This window comes from Anolis sagrei, chromosome 1 (genome assembly GCF_037176765.1).
Source record: "Anolis sagrei isolate rAnoSag1 chromosome 1, rAnoSag1.mat, whole genome shotgun sequence".
Classification (NCBI taxonomy): Eukaryota; Metazoa; Chordata; class Lepidosauria; order Squamata; family Dactyloidae; genus Anolis; species Anolis sagrei.
In genome coordinates, this window is record NC_090021.1 from 68615347 (window position 1) to 68634533 (window position 19187).

General features: G+C 40.5%; 1 protein-coding gene across 1 annotated transcript in view; it reads left to right on the forward strand.

Moving 5' to 3' along the window:
- Nucleotides 1–1345: 1345 nt before the first annotated feature.
- TAGAP (T cell activation RhoGTPase activating protein) overlaps nt 1346–19187 on the forward strand; it is a 58663-nt gene continuing 40821 nt past the window's right edge. The window contains exons 1-3 of the mRNA XM_067465829.1: nt 1346–1479; nt 10826–10914; nt 13787–13957. Of these exons, the coding sequence (XP_067321930.1) occupies nt 1375–1479; nt 10826–10914; nt 13787–13957 (365 nt within the window). The 5' untranslated portion in view covers nt 1346–1374. The remainder of the gene's footprint in view (nt 1480–10825; nt 10915–13786; nt 13958–19187) is intronic.

The following is a 19187-nucleotide window of genomic DNA, read 5'->3' on the forward strand; positions in this document are numbered from 1 at the left end:
CTGGACAATGAAGAAAGCTGATAGAAGAAATCAATCCCATTTGAGATGTAGTGTTTGAATGACAAATAAATAGATCTTAGAGCACTTCAAGTCTGAATGTTTCCTAGAGGCCAATATGATTAGAGTAAGGCATCATATTTTGGCCATACTATGAGAAAAGATAATTCACTAGAGAGTATGATAATGCTTGATAAGGTGGAGGGCAATGGGAAAAGAGGAAGACTGTATTCCAGATAGATAAAATCAGGAAATACAACCCTGAGGTTTCAAGGTTTCAAGGCTTCAAGGCTTGAGGAGGACTGTTGAGGATAGGATGACTTAGAGGTGTTGTAGTCATAGGGCTACCGTTAGTAGTTACTGGATGGAAGAGTTTTGCAAAACAAATGTAGATTAGGTGTAGATGATCATATATTCTTAGTATTAAATACTTGTAAAAGGCATATAGATTTGTTAGCTTTCTACAGATATCTTGGGTAAAACAGTTATTAGAATCAGCTTTCCAAAGGCTATTCGTTGCAACAGTCAAGCCACTAAGAAAGAGTACAAATAACACTGGCGCACTTATCTGATTTACTGACTAGTTACAGAGTATACCATTATTGGAGTGATGACCAAAGTTTGGAAGTTACTTGCTATCATTCTAAGAATTTGTAAGCACAACTGAACCTTTCTCTTATCCTGTCTTTAGATGATACAGTGGGAGGCAAAAGTTGGAAAATTACTTTTTACCTAAATAAATATAATTACATGGTGGAGCAAAATATAAATGAGCAGAAGCAGGATAATGCTCTTGAGTTACTGGTAGGTTGGGAAACTAGCATAGGTTAAAAGGTTAAAATGATCCTCCCAACTCCCAATATTATACCTAGTCCAACACTCTAACCAATATGTCAAACTTGCTTTCTTTGGGATGGGGAATACTTAGTCCTCCAGATATGGTCAGACTTGTCCTGAAAAATGTAGTAGATTTCAAACTATGTGCTATATACATGTAATTCTGATAGGACAAACAACATGGCTATTTTTAGGAGGGTATTGGTTACCCCACCCTCCTGTTCCTAATACTAATAAATACTTAGGAACTCCTTTCCCTCTCTGGAAAGCAAAATCACACTAAACTCCTGCAATGAATCATGGTTCTAAATGGCAATTCACCAAGAAGAAGAGGTGAGATTATCAAAAGAAAATGTAAGTTGTGTTGTTGTCATTTAATTTGATAAACTTCCTGAGGCCGTATGGATGCACTAACTTTGTAAACAGTTCCTCCCTTCTGTTGATGTGTTGTAGCTTGCAGTTTGTTCAGCACCTCCTGCTCATTAGTGCTCAAAAGCATGGTTAGCCAAGTGTCGTGGACCATTCAGATCCGGTTTTGCCATGACTGAGTCTGTAAACTGGGGTTATTCACACAGTCAGACTCACAGTGTGATGCTCAACCTGAGGAGGGGAAGCTATGATGGCAACACTGCAACAAGGAATCCAGTGAGTATAAGAGCATCCGTACTAATTTTTAAATTTTAGTTTGGATCAGAGGGTGGAGGTATCAATCCAAAAGATGGTAGTTTCATTTTTCTTCTTCATTCCAATTAGTTTTAAACAGTATACGTGGAGATAGGCACATCTTCTGTCTGATTAAATCATGTTGCGTAGCTTGTTCTATCAATGAGATTATTCCAGTTGAATTGTGAAACACAAGATGTTCTTGGTCTCAGTGTGCTGAACATTTACCAACCAAATTTTATATCAACATCCTGTAGAGATGCAACTTGATGAATATGATTGTTATTTCTTCTAATACTAATTGAAACTATAATGATCTAACATGCACAAATGGGTCACATGTAACTAGTTCCTATGGATAGCTTAAAAGTGCTAATTCAAGTAGGGAAGAATTTGGTTATGACAGTCTGTCTAATAATGGTGAATGCCAAATTTAAAATTCATGGCATAAGAAGAGAAATCAATAGTTGGCCATGAGATATTTGTCGATATTACCTAACACATTCTTGATTGACTGCTAGAGACAAAACATGTCAATGGTAAGGAAAAGCATATGTCTCCACCACCCACTGTTGTTCAACTTGGAAAGAAGCTCTGGAATGTAAGGATCAGTGGGCAGGTCATTCAGAAGTTCAGGGGCCATCACAGAGAAAGCCCCTTTTCATAACTTTTCTGAGCAAGAAAAAAAAAAGAGACACAGAAAAAGGATTTCCTCATATATTTGAGAACATGAGAAGTTATAAAGGATTACTTATATGCACAGATTGATGGACAGTAATGCCTTTAAGATAATGGGCATATTCCCTGCTTCTTGTGTCAGAACCCAGAAGCCTTAAACCACGCCAGACACAGATTAAAGGTTCAAACACAGCTTTATTGCAAACAAAAGGACCTATAAAGCACTTAACTACAGTGCTAAGGTCTGTTGGAGCAATTTGGCACCAAAAATAAGTCAATAGGAGAAACAAAAATATAATCCGGATTATAGCGCTGCCTCTTGATCCGGATTAAACTGAAGATGAAGCGAATTGCTTAAAAATCAAAATGTAGCAAGAACACAGTCTTTAAAGCTGAAAAAAACGTTGTTTCAAAACTGAAAGTTGTTAAAGTCACAAAGATATTAGCAAACAAAGTCCAGAAGTCCAAAAGCGAAGTCAAACCAGTCCATAGTCAATTCCGTAGAGAAGCAAAGCTGGAACGTTGAAGACACCCAGGAAACAGGAACACAGGAACTCACAAAGCTATAGCCCAGGACCCAAGGTGGAAAGTTGGCAGGTACAAAGAATTATGTCCCATGAAGACACTTTGCCTTCTGCGACTTACAGGTCAAACTGAACCCCCTTTTATCTTACAATTCTTCTTCAGAGCTTGATGAGCTCCCCACCCTCTCATCATCACTCCCAGCTGCTCCCAAACCTGCAGCTGAATGCCCATCCCTCCACCTCTGCCAATGATTATCAGGATTCAGATCCTGCCAAGAGTCCCCTGGCTGCCAAACTCCAGTGAACCCCTCAAATTCCTCACTCAAGGTGGGCTGGTTACAGATATCCCTTATGTTTTGCACACGGGTCCAATTTAACTCCTCATCATCTTCCATTTCACTCCCAGTCCCAGAACCCCTTTCAAACCCAAAGAAATCTTCATCCTCTGTTGGTGCACAAAGTATTTCCCGAATACGCTTCCTTTGTTATTCCCCTTCAGACTCTGGCTCATGAGCAGCCCTCTTTACACCTCTGCTCCCTTCCCCATCCCCCATCTCCCAATCGGAGAAACCTGGGAACGTGTCAGTATCGCTTGGAGCCATAGTGATTTCTCTAATGTGCTGATGCTGCTGTTCTCCCCATGACTCTAAAGTAGACCCGTTTCCCCTGCTACTAGGAGTAGCAACTCGAGCAACACGCTGAGCTACAACATCTTGTTACTATTTCTAATTCTTCAACAAAAATGGTTCTCAACCTGTGAGTCCTCAGATGTTTAGGCCTTCAACTCCCAGAAATCCTAACAGCTGGTAAACTGGCTGTGATTTCTGGGAGTTGTAGGCAAAAACACCTGAGGACTCACAGGATGAGAACCACTGTACTAGACTTTGTCTAATTTTGGTCTTTAAACAGGCTCAGGCCTGGTCAGTACTTGGAAGGTCGATCACTATACAGTGTCGGGGTGCTGTAGGCTGTATTTCAAAGTAGGCCATGCCAAACCAATTTTGAGTATTTCTTGCCAAAGAAAACTCTATGAAACTCACAGGGCACATATTTCACTTTAATAACATTTTTGGGGGGTTTGTTCTTCTTTTCATCTTAGATAAGGTGGAGAACCCATGAGCTTCCAGATGTCGCTAAAACACAGCTTCCATTATGCATGACAACTAGCCATGGAATAACTGAATATATTGAACATTAACAAGGGTTGATGAGAGTTCCAGTCAAATAAAATATTTTATATAGTACTATACTAAATCCAATGCTGTGCCACAATAAAAGCAGTTAACTCTCCTCCATCCCTGTCAAAAGGCCTTCACGGATTTGGGTTGATTTTTTTAAAACTCCATCCACTCCCTTGATCCTGGATCAAAGATACTATAAAAGTGTGGAATCTAGTGACTGCATCACAGAACCAATAATCATCCAACTGTAGGGAAAATGGAATATGATATCCCTTTTTGATAATCCTGATTTGACAAGGAGAGTCTGGATTACTCCTCTATCATCCCATTCTAGTTGCTTTAAAATGTCCCTGATTCTTTTCTCCTCCCTCTTCATTCCCTGCATGCTGCAATTGCTGCAAACTGGATTCAAAAAGAAGAGGAAAATCTTGCCTTTCTCTGTAGACTCAGGCAAAAGTAAGTTGCTGCCAGCTTTCCAAGCTCGTGTGATTCTCATTAACCAGTTTTGCCATTTTGACCAAAGTCTGATGTTGCTTGACCACATATGTCCTGATTTTCATCTATAAAATGTTGGACTGTGCAGAAAAGGCCTTATTATCCAACCAAGGAATTTACCCAAGGCCAATGGCCACATTCCCTGCTGCTTGTTATTATTTCTAATTCTTCAATAAAAATTCTACCAGTGTTCCCTATATTGGCTTGGTTTCTTTGCCATTAGAAGAGTTCCAGAGCTGGCCAAAGAGTTATGGTTTGAGACACACATGTTGGCTAGTATTCAATATTTTGTTTCTAAAACTCTCCAACCCCCTGAGCACCAAAGCAGGGGTAATTAAAGAAGACCATTACCTTCTGAGAAATCAGCTGATGAGTTTCATTGGACAAGACAAGCATTTTTGGTGCCAAGATGAGGAATGAATAGGATTGTTGTTGTCCTATATGCCTTTGTGACAAATACACGTTTGGAGAGACCAATCATGCACATGCTTCACTAAGCACACAAGGGAATGCTTTCAACTCTTTGCTTATCAAATAGAGATGAGTTTGCAAGGTTTCCATAAAACATACTTACAAAAGGTTGTTTTCAGTGTCAGCAAATTCTTCAGTTCTGCCCATTCCTTTTTATTTACCCAATTCTTTTTCTATTGTACTACACATGAGCTCAATAAAATGCCTAACAATTTCATCAGTTGTTTGCTGTTCTTGTTACTACTATATTTCTACAAGCTTTGGTAAACTGGGGCTCAAGGCAGCCCAGATAACCTGGATCTGAACCATATAGGGCTTTACGGCTCATTGCCAGTACAGGCAGTTCCCCAAATGTGATAATTGGATTTTGAAAAAAAAAAAAGGTTTGTTGTGGAAACAAGGATTATTATTGAGAAAGCGTCAGTGGAGAACCCCTTTCCTCATGATAACTCTTTAGAGGAGTGAATTTCGCTTTGTAGGGGGAGGTTTCTCTCACTTCCTGTTGTCTCACCCCCGTTCTTAATTTTTGGGGACTACCTGTACTTTGAACTGGGCCCGCAAACAGATGGCCAGTTAGCAGAGCTATTACTACAAGGGAGTTGTGTGCTTTCTTTAGTTAACCACTGATAACAGTTTTGCTGAAGTTCTTTGAACCAGGTGAACGCACTTCCAAGGCAGTCCCTTTGTCACAGTAATCCAAAAAAACCAGGCATTTCTAGGAATGGGAATCTTGGAAACACTGGACTGTTATTCTCTCTTCATAAGGCTGCATCATGGGGAGAACACTTGCTGTTGATTAGCAAATACATTTCCGATGAGAGTCAAATTCAAAAAGTCAGTCTCTTATAAATTATAGAAATCTGGACATCTCAAAAATAAGATTGGGATAATAACAAACAATATATTTTAAAATCCTCTTTGTGATTCCTTTGTTTAGTGTAAGTATGTTAGTTTCAGAATATTTGTAATAGATGTTGTGCACTGACAAATAAACTTGATGATAGAAGGGACACCATTGTATATCATGGGACTGGAGCATCCATATATTTTTGGCATTTATAATTTCTATGAAGTCCTGGAATTTGCAGTTTAGGGAGGCATGTTAAGAATTTTTTAGTCGAAGTACTTAAATGCAGAGATTATCAACCTTTCATCCTCCAATTGTTTCACACTTCGGTTCTCATAAGCCTCCACCAAAATGGTCAATGATGATGGATTCTGGCCACTGAAATCCAAAACACCTGTAGGATCAAAGGTTCAGAACCATTGCTCTAATGCAGGCATGAGCAAACTTCAGCCCTCCAGGTGTTTGGGACTTCAACTCCCACAATTCCCAACAGCTGGAAGCAGGCCCGTAGCCAGGATTTTGTTTCGGGGGAGCTGAGTTTGATTCGGGGGCGGAGGGGCTGAGTCTGAGTGAAAGAGGGTCTACCCTAGCAAACCTTTTGTATCGTTACCCCAATACCCCCGTGCATATGGGATTAATTGAGCATGGTGATCAGATCATGATATGAATAAACATAACAGTTTAAATAATGTACCAGTAAGGCCTTCTCGCAGACCACCATGAGAATTGGGGGGGGGGGGGGGCTGAAGCCCCCCAAGCCCCCCAAGCCCCCCTCCCCTGGCTACATTCCTGGCTGGTAGACTGTTAGGAGTTGTGGGAGTTGAAGTCCAAAACACCTGGAGGGCCGAAGTTTCCCCATGCCTGCTCTATTGCCTCACCAAACTACAAATTCCAGAATTTCATAGGATGCAACCATTGCACCTGAAGTTGAATCACACTCCTATAAAATTGTAGTGTGAAAGGACACTTAGTAGTGCACGCTCTCGCTCTCCATTTATTTAAATGCTCTTCAGCTTCTAGATCCTGCTTCTTGGTAGGGGGTTGGACTGGATGGCCCATGAGGTCTCTTCCAACTCTATGATTCTATCACTACTAGTATTTTATTTTGCTGGTGGTACAAGACAGCAACGAGACAAGTTCTACAAGGCACCATTATTTATCAAGAAAGAATCAAGCCAGTCTATCTGGGGCTGACTGTTCATTTATCTTCTCCAACACATTATTTTCACACATGCTTTTGCTTCATTACACTACCAAAGAAAGAAAGTAATAAATAAAAAGGGCACATGCAAAATTACATAAATTTTCCTTCTGACTGATGGCTTGCCAGGAACGGGAGTTTATCTTGATGTAAATCTGGCTAGCCTCTGGCTAACCTACTCCAGTTTATAGGTATCAAAGGTCACTTCAAAGTGGTTCAGAAAGCCACAAGGCTATGTACAAGTATTACCAGAAGTTTGCAATCCTCTTTCTTTTCTTTTCTTTCTTTCTTTCTTTCTTTCTTTCTTTCTTTCTTTCTTCATTCTCCTAAAAAGAAAAACCTACCACCTCAAACTGTTTTAGAGGACTCTGGTGGATAATATTTTATTGACTGCATCAGGCATGTAGCCGGAGGGGGGGGGCTCGGGGGGCTTAACCCCCCCCCCCCGAAATTCTCATGGTGGTTCGCGAAAAGGCCTTAGTGGTGCATTATTTAAACTGTTATGTTTATTCATATCATGATCTGATCACCATACTCAATATATCCCATATGCATGGGGGTATTGATACAAAAGGTTTGCTAGGCTAGACCCTCTTTCACTCAGACTCAGCCCCCCCCCCTGAAAAAAATCAGCCCCCTTCCCCCCGAAACTAAATCCTGGCTACGGGCCTGGACTGCATTCTTCATTCTGTGAAAACAGACAAATCATCAGAGAAGAGAAGGAAGTGATTCTGCTAGTATACTGTGTTATCAACAGAAATCACTTCATGAACCCTTTAAGTACCCACAAATCAACTGTGCTTTTAATCATTCCAAAGCTTTCTCTGAATTCTAGACAACATTCAAAGCACTAGACTCAAAGCAGGCCATTTTTTTTCATGTCAGGAGTGACTTGAGAAACTGCAAGTCATTTCTTATGTGAGACAATTGACCATCTGCAAGGACATTGTCCAGGGGATGCCCAGATGTTTTGATATTTTAACAACCTTGTGGGGGGCTTTTCTTGTGTCTCCGTATGGGGAACTGGAGCTGACAAAGATCAACCCACTCTCCCTGGATTCAACCTGTCAGTCTCCAATCCTGCCAACAAGGGTTTAACGCATTGTGCCACCGGGGGTTCCAAAGCAGATCATAATGTATAATAAAATGATAGATATAGCAGAACAGATACTATGTGCATTCATTCCATCTTCACACAGGTTGAATAGTAGAATATCACAGCAGATGACCACCCCAAAAGGCTTTTTTTTTAGTGGAGAGGAAGGGTAGTGAACATCTAATATTTTTGTTAAGAAGAGTGGAACAAGATATGTTGTCTCTGTATTCTGTATATACTCATTTACTAGAATTTCACAGCAGAGAAAATTCCAAAAAGTGGTCTGTTTTACCCTACTATCAGTAAATAACAGTAATAAGAAAAAGTCATTGCTACCAGCCCACTGCTGTGAAACCAAAAGGTGTAGGAGAGTGTGGCTTCAGTACATTCTCTGCTGAACAAGACTTGGGTAAGCTTGTTGTTGACACACAGTCATAATGAATCAATACCATTCTCCAGACTCAGAAAAAGACCCGTCCTTAACTGGGAAAAACAATCAAACATAATAAAATTGTCATATTTTTCACACTTACTTATCCAGGTCATAATGTTTAAAGAATTTTACCATTTACAAATGTCAATGGTGCATCTGAACCGTAGAATTAATATAATTTGATGCCACTTGAAGTGCCATAGCTCAGTGATATGGAATCCTCAGATTTATATTTATTTATATTTTTTTGGCAGAGAAAACTAAACTGTTTGTAAAACTACAACTCCCATCATTCTAGAACTTTGAGCCACAGCAGCTAGAGTGGTGTAAAACTGCATTAATTCTATAATGCATATAACCCCAGGGGTTAAGAACATGCTCAGCATTCAAATAGCCTGAAAACCTAAGCCCAATGTTACCTTTTAACCAGTATCTTTTTTCCTTCTTGAACCTGACACATAGGAGAAATGTGAAAATCAAACAAATAACTAAATGGCACATGTGCTCAGAAGCAATTTTGGTGCTGCCATTTCAGTATCAAGCTCAAGGATACTGCGCGAAATAAGGATATTCTTAGCCTATTTTAAAGTTGTTCATAAAGAGGTACATATCGCACTATTCCTTCCTTCCTTCCTTCCTTCCTTCCTTCCTTCCTTCCTTCCTTGATTGCCCTCAAGAGGAAATGCTCTTGTGTTTCTCAACCTGGCTGTCGGGACCCCTGAGGGGTTCTTGAGGGGGTTTCAGAGGGGTCACCAAAGACCATCAGAAAACACATATTTCTGATGGTCTTAGGAATCCCTTTGGCAGAGAAGGCTGAAGATCTCTCCGCCTATTCTTCTCTTTGTTTTTGGAAACAGACAGCAAATCCTCCCACCAATTGCCCTCCTCTTGCTCTCTGGATGTAGGTGAACTAAAACTCCAAAACTCAAGGTCAATGCCCATCAAACCCTTCCAGTATTTTTTTGTCATGGGGGTTCTATGTAGGAAGTTTGACCCAATTCTATCGTTGGTGGGGTTCAGAATGCTCTTTGATTGTAGGTGAACTATAAATCTCAGCAACTACAACTTCCAAATGACAAAAATCAATCCTCCCCCAACCCCTCCAGTATTCAAATTTGGACATATTGGGCATTTGTGCCAAATTTGGTCCAGTGAAAATACATCCTACATGTCAGATATTTACATTAGAATTCATAATAATAGCAAAATTACAGTTATGAAGTAGCAACGAAAATAATTTTTATGTTTTGGGGATCACCACAACATGGGTTACTGTAATAAGGGGTCACAGCAGTAGGAAGGCTGAGAAACACTGTGCTAAATAGTCAACTCAGAGCTTCAGTATATGATTCTAGTATCCACAACGCGTATTACTTACTCTATATCTTCCAAAAGAAATGGTGGGAGATAAGAATCTCTTTCCCTGCCCATGGAATGTAAGTAGAGGCCCCTTGATTTGTTTAAAAATGTGTTCAATAGAAATTTATTATGCATTTATTTTTAAATATTTCAATCTACATAAATGGAACATAAGAGTCCTGCTCTCATCCTCTGCCTTGAAATTTCCTTCATTTGCCAAATTTCCAGCATTGAAACAACTTAAAAGCATTTAGAAATATAGATTAAGCATCCAAAGGGGAGGTGGGGTCACAGTTACCAGAGGCGGCCCTAGGTAATTTTCAATGGTAAGCAAACTGTATTTTGCCCCCCCCCCCCCAACCAATCACTGATATATATTTTCTGTTCGTTGTGGGAGTTCTGTGTGCCATATTTGGTTCAATTCTACCATTGGTGGAGTTCAGAATGCTCTTTGATTGTAGGTGAACTATACATCCCAGTAACTACAACTCGCATATGTCAAGGCCTATTTTCCCCCAAGAGCGCCTCAAGAGCGCCCCTGGGTAAGATCAACTATACTGCAAATGCTTACTTTGCGTAATGGGTCGAGCCGCCCCTGACAGTTACCAATGATCTGAAAACACAACAAATATAAGAATTCTATTTGTCAATGGATTTCAGTGCTTCCCACATCCTGCAATGCTAGAAATTTGAAAATTAAACTAAATGTTCATTGTGGGCAGAATTTGATGAGCGGGCGGGGGGAAGTAATGCCTTTATTTTGCCCTCCCATAATTAAACCTTTGGGGATGGGGAATATCTGATATTCCAGATGCTGTACAATGGCAATTCTTATCATCCTTCAATATTAGCAATGGGATCAGGATGATGGGAGTTACAGGCCAACAATATCTGGATGTTCACATATTCTCCATCACTTCTTAAATCCACAGTCCTTTGTGCATGAGTTGCACATACTGTGTTCTAGAAAAAAGGCAGAATGAAGGGGGCAAATGGGAGGGATGAGAAGCTAATTAGCCTGCATGTTTCTTGCTTTTTTAAAGCTCCTCCAGAACTATGTTCATCGTCGAAGCTCAGCTCCTTCACTTGTGTTCACTAAAGCATGGAGTAAGCCTTGGCTGTCATCCAACGGGTGAGTCAAACCTTCAAGTATGAGTAGACATAGTACAGAAACTCTGGGCGATAATCCATCACTTTGTCCATGACTGTGAATCTTTTTTTTAAAAAAAATACATTTCTATAAAGATTTGTGAGATATAGCAAAATTATCTTGGTATAATGGCATTTATACCACACAGTTATAGCACTTTGATTCCACTTTAGCCACCATGGCTTCATTCCATGGAATCTTGGAATTGATAGTTTTATGACATATTTAGAATCCTTTTCCAGAGACCTCTAGGACCTTTCCAAACTACAAATTCCAAAATTCAATGGGATGCAGCCATGGCAGTTACTTTTGAATGAGTGCTATAACTGTGTAATGTAAAATGGTCTGCAATGAGCAATATCAGTGCCCTATTTCCAGTAAGTTCTGTCTTGAGAAGGCAGGTGCCAGCTGAAACAGGGATGCATTCCTGCTCTCTATGATCTATGAATACATGCTTATTGAGATGTACTCATGGAGAGTGAAAGCTCATGATGTCTTTGGTAGTACTGGAGGGAAAATATCTCTCAATACCATTTGCTGGAGAATATAAGTGGGGCAGTTAGCACAGTATGACCCTTGCATTCATGGGGGCACATTACTGAACTTATTATTATTATTATTATTATTATTATTATTATTATTATTTACTTCATTTCTACTCTGCCTTTCTCAACCCCGGAGGAGACTCAAGACAGCTTACAAATCTGGCCAAAATTTAATGCTGCACAAATAAACAGTAAAAACACATATCATTAAAATATAAAACAATCTAAACCTATAAGCAATTAACATACATATCAATCAATCAAACAAACAGATTAAAACCATCTAAAATGCCAAGTCATGAAACTCTATAGAAACAATAATCATGAATCTTACTGAAATAAACAACCCTCTACCAAAAGTTACCATAGATTCAACATGAAAGACCTTTAAAACTCCTTAAGATGACTCTCTGTTCATCTCTGGTGGATGCATACCATTGAATCTCCTCAAGACCTCAAAAATTCAGAGAGGGCACATTTTGACAGATGCATGTAGATGAAGCCCTGGGTTCTGGTCTCAGCATATGGGAATTGTACAGCATTGGACTCATGTCCTGTTTTCTCTAGCATCTGGCTGTCTACTATAGAAACTGGATGCTGGATTGGATAGTTTTAAGCTCTTGATACAGCATGATTTTTCTATGTATTTATGTAGCCATGTTTGATACAACATATCCAGTAAGTTGAAAGAGGAGAAACTGAAATCCAGTGTAAAGAGAAACTATGCAGCAGGAGCACTCAACCTACATAGGGTTGTATTAGGCCAGGTGAGCCTTGGAAGGGGTTGAATTCTCATTCTCACCAGCCCAAGTCAATCTGGTCAGTGAGTTATGTTGGGCGTAGTAGTTGTTCTTCCACATTTGGAGGGCCAAAGATTCCCCACCCAAAGTTTATATGGATAGTATTCTTCCATGTGCATACAAACAGCTCAAAAACATCTCACTCAAGCTGGAATGTGTCCAGAGGAAGGTAAGTAAAATGATTAAGGGGCTGGAGAACAAGCCCTATGAGGAGCGGCTTAAAGAGCTGGGCATGTTTAGCCTGCAGAAGAGAAGGCTGAGAGAAGATATGATTGCCATGTATAAATATGTGAGGAGAAGTCATAGGGAGGAGGAAGAAAGCTTGTTTTCTACTGCCCTGGAGACTAGGACACAAAACAATGGCTTCAAACTACAGGAAAGGAGATTCCACCTGAACATTAGGAAGAACTTCTTAACAGTAAGAACTGTTCAGCAGTGGAACTCTCTGCCCCGGAGTGTGGTGGGCGCTCTGTCTTTGGAAGCTTTTAAACAGAGGCTGGATGGCCATCTGTTGGGGGTGCTTTGAATGCGATTTTCCTGCTTTTTGGCAGGGGGTTGGACTGGATGGCCCACAAGGTCTTATCCAACTCTAGGAGTCTATGATTCCTCTCCTTCCCTTCTAGTGTTCCATCCAACAGTCATAGCCAGGGTAGACATTATAAAGCTGAGCCTATTTTGCAAATACATTTTAAACAATATTTCTAAGATTTTTTTATTTCCACTATGGCAATTGCATCTCCAGAATAAGAACACAACTGTGCAAAATTCCTCTAATTTGTAGTGCAAAACAAACACTTAAAACAATGCAATAATTAAAATGAAGAACAATTTTAGCAAATATAAACTTATTAGTATTTCAGTGGGAAGTGTAGGCCTGCTTTTGGCTGATGAGATGGGATTATTGTGTGCTTTCAAGTCGTTTCAGACTTAGGTTGACTCTGAGTGAGGGCCGGGTAAATGACCCTGGAAGGCCGTATCTGGCCCCTAGGCCTTAGTTTGAGGACCCCTACTCCAGGTCCTCCAGCACAATTATGTAGTCACCTTTCACTAGAGATTGATCACCAGAGAGTCTAAAATGCCTAGAAAAATCTTATCTCTAGGAATTTCTAGGTCCTCCAGGATAATTCTATGATCAACTTCAACTAGAAGTTGTCCATGGCACCATGCTGGAGGACCTAGGATAATGGAAACAGTAATGAAATCTGCAAATAATGAAATACACACATTTGTAGAGAGCAAGCTGTAATTCTTAAGAAATAAACCCCACCTCACTCCAAGAAATAGCTGGGTAATTTCTTCTTCCCCTTAAATAGTTTGCTCACAAACAGCATGGCTAATTTTGAAAGAGAGGCTACTTGCTTGTGGTTTTCTTTTACATTTTATGTTGACTGTAGTTTTACCACCCATTTTAATTGGATTATCCCCTTGGACTTCTCTAGGACATGTGAATCCATTGCCTTGCCTGGATCTTTGATACAGAAAGATGAATATCTGTGTTTTGTTTTCCAGAGAAAACCCTGGTTGCCTGGTACCAGTTGAGCAATGTCCTTTTGTGCTAGGCTTGACTGATGAAAACTCAGAGCTGATCCTCACAGACACCGTTATCATAACTGAAGGGATGAAAACCACAGCGAGACATCTTTTCCTCTTCAGCCGTACCCTTGTTGTTGCCAAACTGAAGTAAGAAATGTAACTTTCCGTGTTACCTTCACTCAACTAATGTAGGGTTTGTGTACTGTACCATAGGGTTGTCTCCTTCCCACAAAGGGTGGCCTCCCCAGGAAAATCGATATAAATAAATTAGATAACCACTTAATCTCCCCTTCATAGATACTGGGTTTAATTTATTACACTCTTAACTTGAAATTGTGTACATTCTTTACAAGTGAAACATAATTTTTGCTTCAATATGGTTGACAGCTTCTGAAATGATTTCATGGCTTCAGAATGAGGGTTAATCCAGAAACTGGAGTTGAGTGAATGTTTCTTGCAACCTTTCTTCTGAGGTCCGTTTTACACTGCCATATAAAATCCAGATTCTGTGCCTTGAACTGTTGTCTAACTTCCATTAGTAACTAGGAGTTGTTTGTAAGGCAGATGTTTGTAACTCGGGGACTGCATGTAATTGGGTAGCATTTTGGTCAGGGGTGGGCAACCATTGGAATTAAGACACATTAAACGGTGTGTCCCCCCCCCCCTCCTCAAAAAATGCAAAACAAAAAATGGAAAAAGCTTGTAGCAAAAAACTCCTTCCAGAAGGATAAGGAAAATTTTGATACTTTGTGGGTGAAATTGGAATATAATAGGCCCAGAACAAGCTTGCAATTCCAGTTTTGTCTCCTGGGCCTAAAATAGCTGAAAGGGGTCAAAACATGGCAAACATGGCAAAAATAACCCCTGTATACCAAGGGGATATTCTATGGTACTTTGGGACAATAATTCTTTTTTTAATTTTTTTTAAATTTTTAATAAATAAAATTAATCTATTTGCATTGAACTCTAAAAAATAAGAATCTCAAAATTGGGGGCTGGGGCCTTGTGTATCATAAAATGGCCATAGAAATTTGATGAAGTGCACAGGTCACACTTTCCCCAACCCTGGTTTAAAGTGTTCATATCCTACTAGATCAGTGTTTCTCAACCTTCCTAATGCCATGACCCTTAATACAGTTCTTCATGTTGTGGTGACCCCCAACCATAAAATTATTTCTGTTGCTGCTTGATAATAGTAATTCTGCTATTGTTATGAATTGTAATGAAAATATCTGATATGCAGGATGTATTTTCATTCACAGGACCAAATTTGGCACAAATAACTTATATGCCCAAATTTGAATACTGGTGGGGTTGAGGGGGATTGATTTTGTCATTTGGGAGTTGTACTTGCTGGGATTTAAAGTTACAATAAAAGAGCATTCTGAACTCCAACAATGATGGAATTGAACCAAACTTTGCACACAAAACTCCCATGATCAACAGAAAATACTGGAAGGGTCTGGTGGGTATTGACCTTGAGTTTTGGAGTTGTAGTTCACCTACTTCCAGTGAGCACTGTGGACTCAAACAATGCTAAATCTGAACCAAACTTGGCACAAATACTCAATATGCCCAAATATGAACACTGGTGGAGTTTGGGGGGGGGGGGGAGAGAGACCTTGACATTTGGGAGTTTTAGTTGCTGGGATTTATAGTTCACCTACAAAGAGCATTCTGGACCCCACCAACGATAGAACTGGGAGAGACTTCCCACATAGAACCCCCATGACCAACAGAAAATACTGTGTTTTCTAATGATCTTTGGATACCCCTTTGACACCCCCTCACAATCCTCCCAGGGGTCCCAACCCCCAGGTTGAGAAAAGCTGTACTAGATGATACATTTTTATATTGCTGGATTTTTATTTTTGCAAAGACCAGTTCTAGATTTTTCAGTGACAAAGCATGTACTTGAATAAGGACCTCTTCACATGGGTTGCTGTTGGACTCAATGGGGAGAGGCCGGATGCTCCAAGCACACTCCACACTTTCCTCCATGTGAATGCCCTCAGCTGGAGCCGGGCGATGCGGGATGTGAGGTGCCGGGTTTCCCACCCCCCCTCCCATGAAACACAGCCATGTGACAAGTTCATTAATAGAATGCAAGGTCATTAACAACGAAGTTAAAACCCTTTGTTAAGTGATGCCACTAACAAATGACATTCTGCTGTTTCTGCTCATAGCACAGCACTTAAGTTGCTCAAAACATTGCATTGGAACAGAAGATTGACTTCTGAATACTTGCTGACTATACTTTATCCATTCTGCAATTTTATTAAATAATATCACTTGCAGATAATCCACGAAAACCTTGCACGTTTTATATATGACTAAAGTCAGATGTCACCTGCTTGGTTGTAAACAGTTTTGGGGAAATTCTAGATTTGATCAACAAAGGCAAAGCCATTCCCTCTGGGGCTTTTTCAGAGTAAAACTCTCAGGGGAGGAAAAAGTCAATCTGGAAATGAAACTTGTAGCTGCTTTATTTAGAACAAAGTGAATGAATCATTTGTAGATGTTTTTGTTCACAACCAGCTTCTTTGCCCTGAATAAAGGGGAAACCCTGGTGTTCATACTATCAGAGCTGGCCCAAAATATTTTGCTGCCTGAGACAGGACAAAATGGCATCTTCTCCGTCATCTCATATATACATGTACTTAATTGATTAACTGATTGATTACAAGATGTGATAGTAGAGCTGTTCAGCTCTGGAATATGCTGTCTCATACTGTGCTGGAGTCTCCTTCTACAGAGACAATAAGCAGAGCCGAATGACCATCTGTCAAGAGTGCCTTGATTATGCATTCCTGCATGGAAGGGTTTTAGATTGGATGGCCCTTGGGGTCTCTTCCAACTTTATGATTCTATAATACCATCAGCTGCTTGAACCTTCCCAATTTTACTGCCTTTCCTCTGCACTAACCCTAGAAAAGATGCCACCACAAACGTGGTAACCTGGTATTTGTTTTTTTCCCTTCTCTTTCTGCAAGCTTTTTGCAAAAATGGTGGTGTTGATGTGATAATGTTTCAAGGGCAGCCGCAAACAAGTCTGCTCCCTCTTCCTTATGACACCCATTTCACATATTTATACATGGCTATCATGTCTCCTCTCAGCCTTCTCTTCTGCAAGCTAAACATACCCAGTTCTTTAAGATGCCTCTCATAGGGCATGGTCTCCAGTCCTATGATCATTTTAGTTGCCCTCCTCTGGACACCTTCCAGCTTGTCAATATCTCTCTTGAACTGTGATGATGCCCAGAACTGGACACAGTATTCCTGGTGAAGTCTAACCAAAGCAGAATACCAGGCATGAGCAAACTTTGTCACTCCATGTGTTTTGGACTTTAACTCCCACAATTCCTAACAGCCAGTAGGAATTGTGGGAGTTGAAGTCCAAAACTCCTAGAGGGCCAATGTTTGCCCATGCCTGGTCTATACACTATATTCCTTTTGATGCATCCCAAAATTCCATTGGCTTTTAAGCTGCTGCATCACACTGTTGGCTCATGTCAGGGGCGGTTCAACCCATTACGCAAAGTAAGCATTCGCAGTATAGTTTATTTTGCCCAGGGGCGCTCTTGAGGTGCTCTTGGGGGAAAATAGACCTTGACATATGCGAGTTGTAGTTACTGGGATGTATAGTTCACCTAAAATCAAAGAGCATTCCGAACTCCACCAATGATGGAATTGAACCAAATATAGCACACAGAACTCCCATGACGAACAGAAAATATATATCAATGATTGGTTGGGGGGAGGGGGGGGCGGCAAAATACTGTTTGCTTACCGTTGAAAATTACCTAGGGCCACCTCTGGCTCATGTTCAACTTGTTGTCCATGAAGACTCCAAGATCTTTCTCACATGTACTGTTGTTGAGCCAGTAATCACCTATTTTGTATCTTTGCATTTCATTTTTTCTGCCTAAGTATAGTTTTTTACATTTGTCCTTGTTGAAATTCATTTTGTTAGTTTTGGTCCAGCTCTCTAATCTGTTAAGGTCATTTTGAATTCTGATCCTGTTCTCTGGCTATCCTTCCTAATTTGGTATCATCTGCAAACCTGTTAAGTACACCCTCTAAACCTTCATCCAAGTCATTAATAAAGATCTTGAACAACACTGGGCCCAGGACCAAATCATGCGGTACTCTGCTAGTCACTTCTTTCCAGATGAAGAGGAACCATTGGTGAGCACCCTTTGGGTTCAGTCGCTTAACCAAATACAGATCCATCTAATAGCCCGCCTTTGATTAGTTTGCTTGAAAGGAGGTCATAGGGGACGTTCTTACTGAAATCGAGATATGCTACATCCACACCATTCCATGTATCTACCAAAATGGGGCCATAATTGTTTGAGTCTCATTTTTCCCCTTCTTTAAGACAGGGACAACATTTGCCCTCCTGCAATCTGCTGGTACTTCTGTTCTCCAAAAATTCTCAAAGATTGTTGCCAGTGGTTCTGAAATGACTTATGCTAGTTCTTTCAATATTCTTGGATGTAGTTCATCTGGCCCTGGAAGTTTGAATTCATTTAGAGTTGCTAGGCATTCCTGGACTAATTCTTTACCTACTCCGTTTTGCTCAGATTGAACCTCAGTCTCCTTTTGGGAGAAGTCTGAGGTAAAGAAGGTGTTGCGCAGCTCTGCCTTTTCCCTATCCTCTGTTAGCATTTCACCACCTTCTCTTCGCATAAGCCCTACCATTTCATTTTCTAATGACAAACCAAAAACTGCTTTTTATTGTTTTTTATCTCTCTAGCCTTTGACTGCGTGGATCATAATAATAAATTGTGGCAAGTTCTTAGTGGGATGGGCATCCCAAGCCACCTTGTCTCTCTCCTGAGGAATCTGTACAAGGACCAAGTGGCAACAGTAAGAACTGACCACGGAACAACAGACTGGTTCAAGATTGGGAAAGGCGTACGGCAAGGTTGCATCCTCTCACCCAACCTTTTTAACTTGTATGCAGAACACATCATGCGATGTGCGGGGCTGGATGAATGCAAAGCTGGGGTGAAAATTGCTGGAAGAAACATTAACAACCTCAGATATGCAGACGACACCACTCTGATGGCCGAAAGCGAGGAGGAGCTGAGGAGCCTTTTAATCAAGGTGAAAGAAGAAAGCGCAAAAGCCGGGTTGCAGCTAAACGTCAAAAAAACCAAGATTATGGCAACAAGAATGATTGACAACTGGAAAATAGAGGGAGAAACCGTGGAGGCCGTGACAGACTTTGTATTTCTAGGCGCAAAGATTACTGCAGATGCAGACTGTGGCCAGGAAATCAGAAGACGCTTACTTCTTGGGAGGAGAGCAATGTCCAATCTCGATAAAATAGTAAAGAGTAGAGACATCAGACTGGCAACAAAGATCCGCC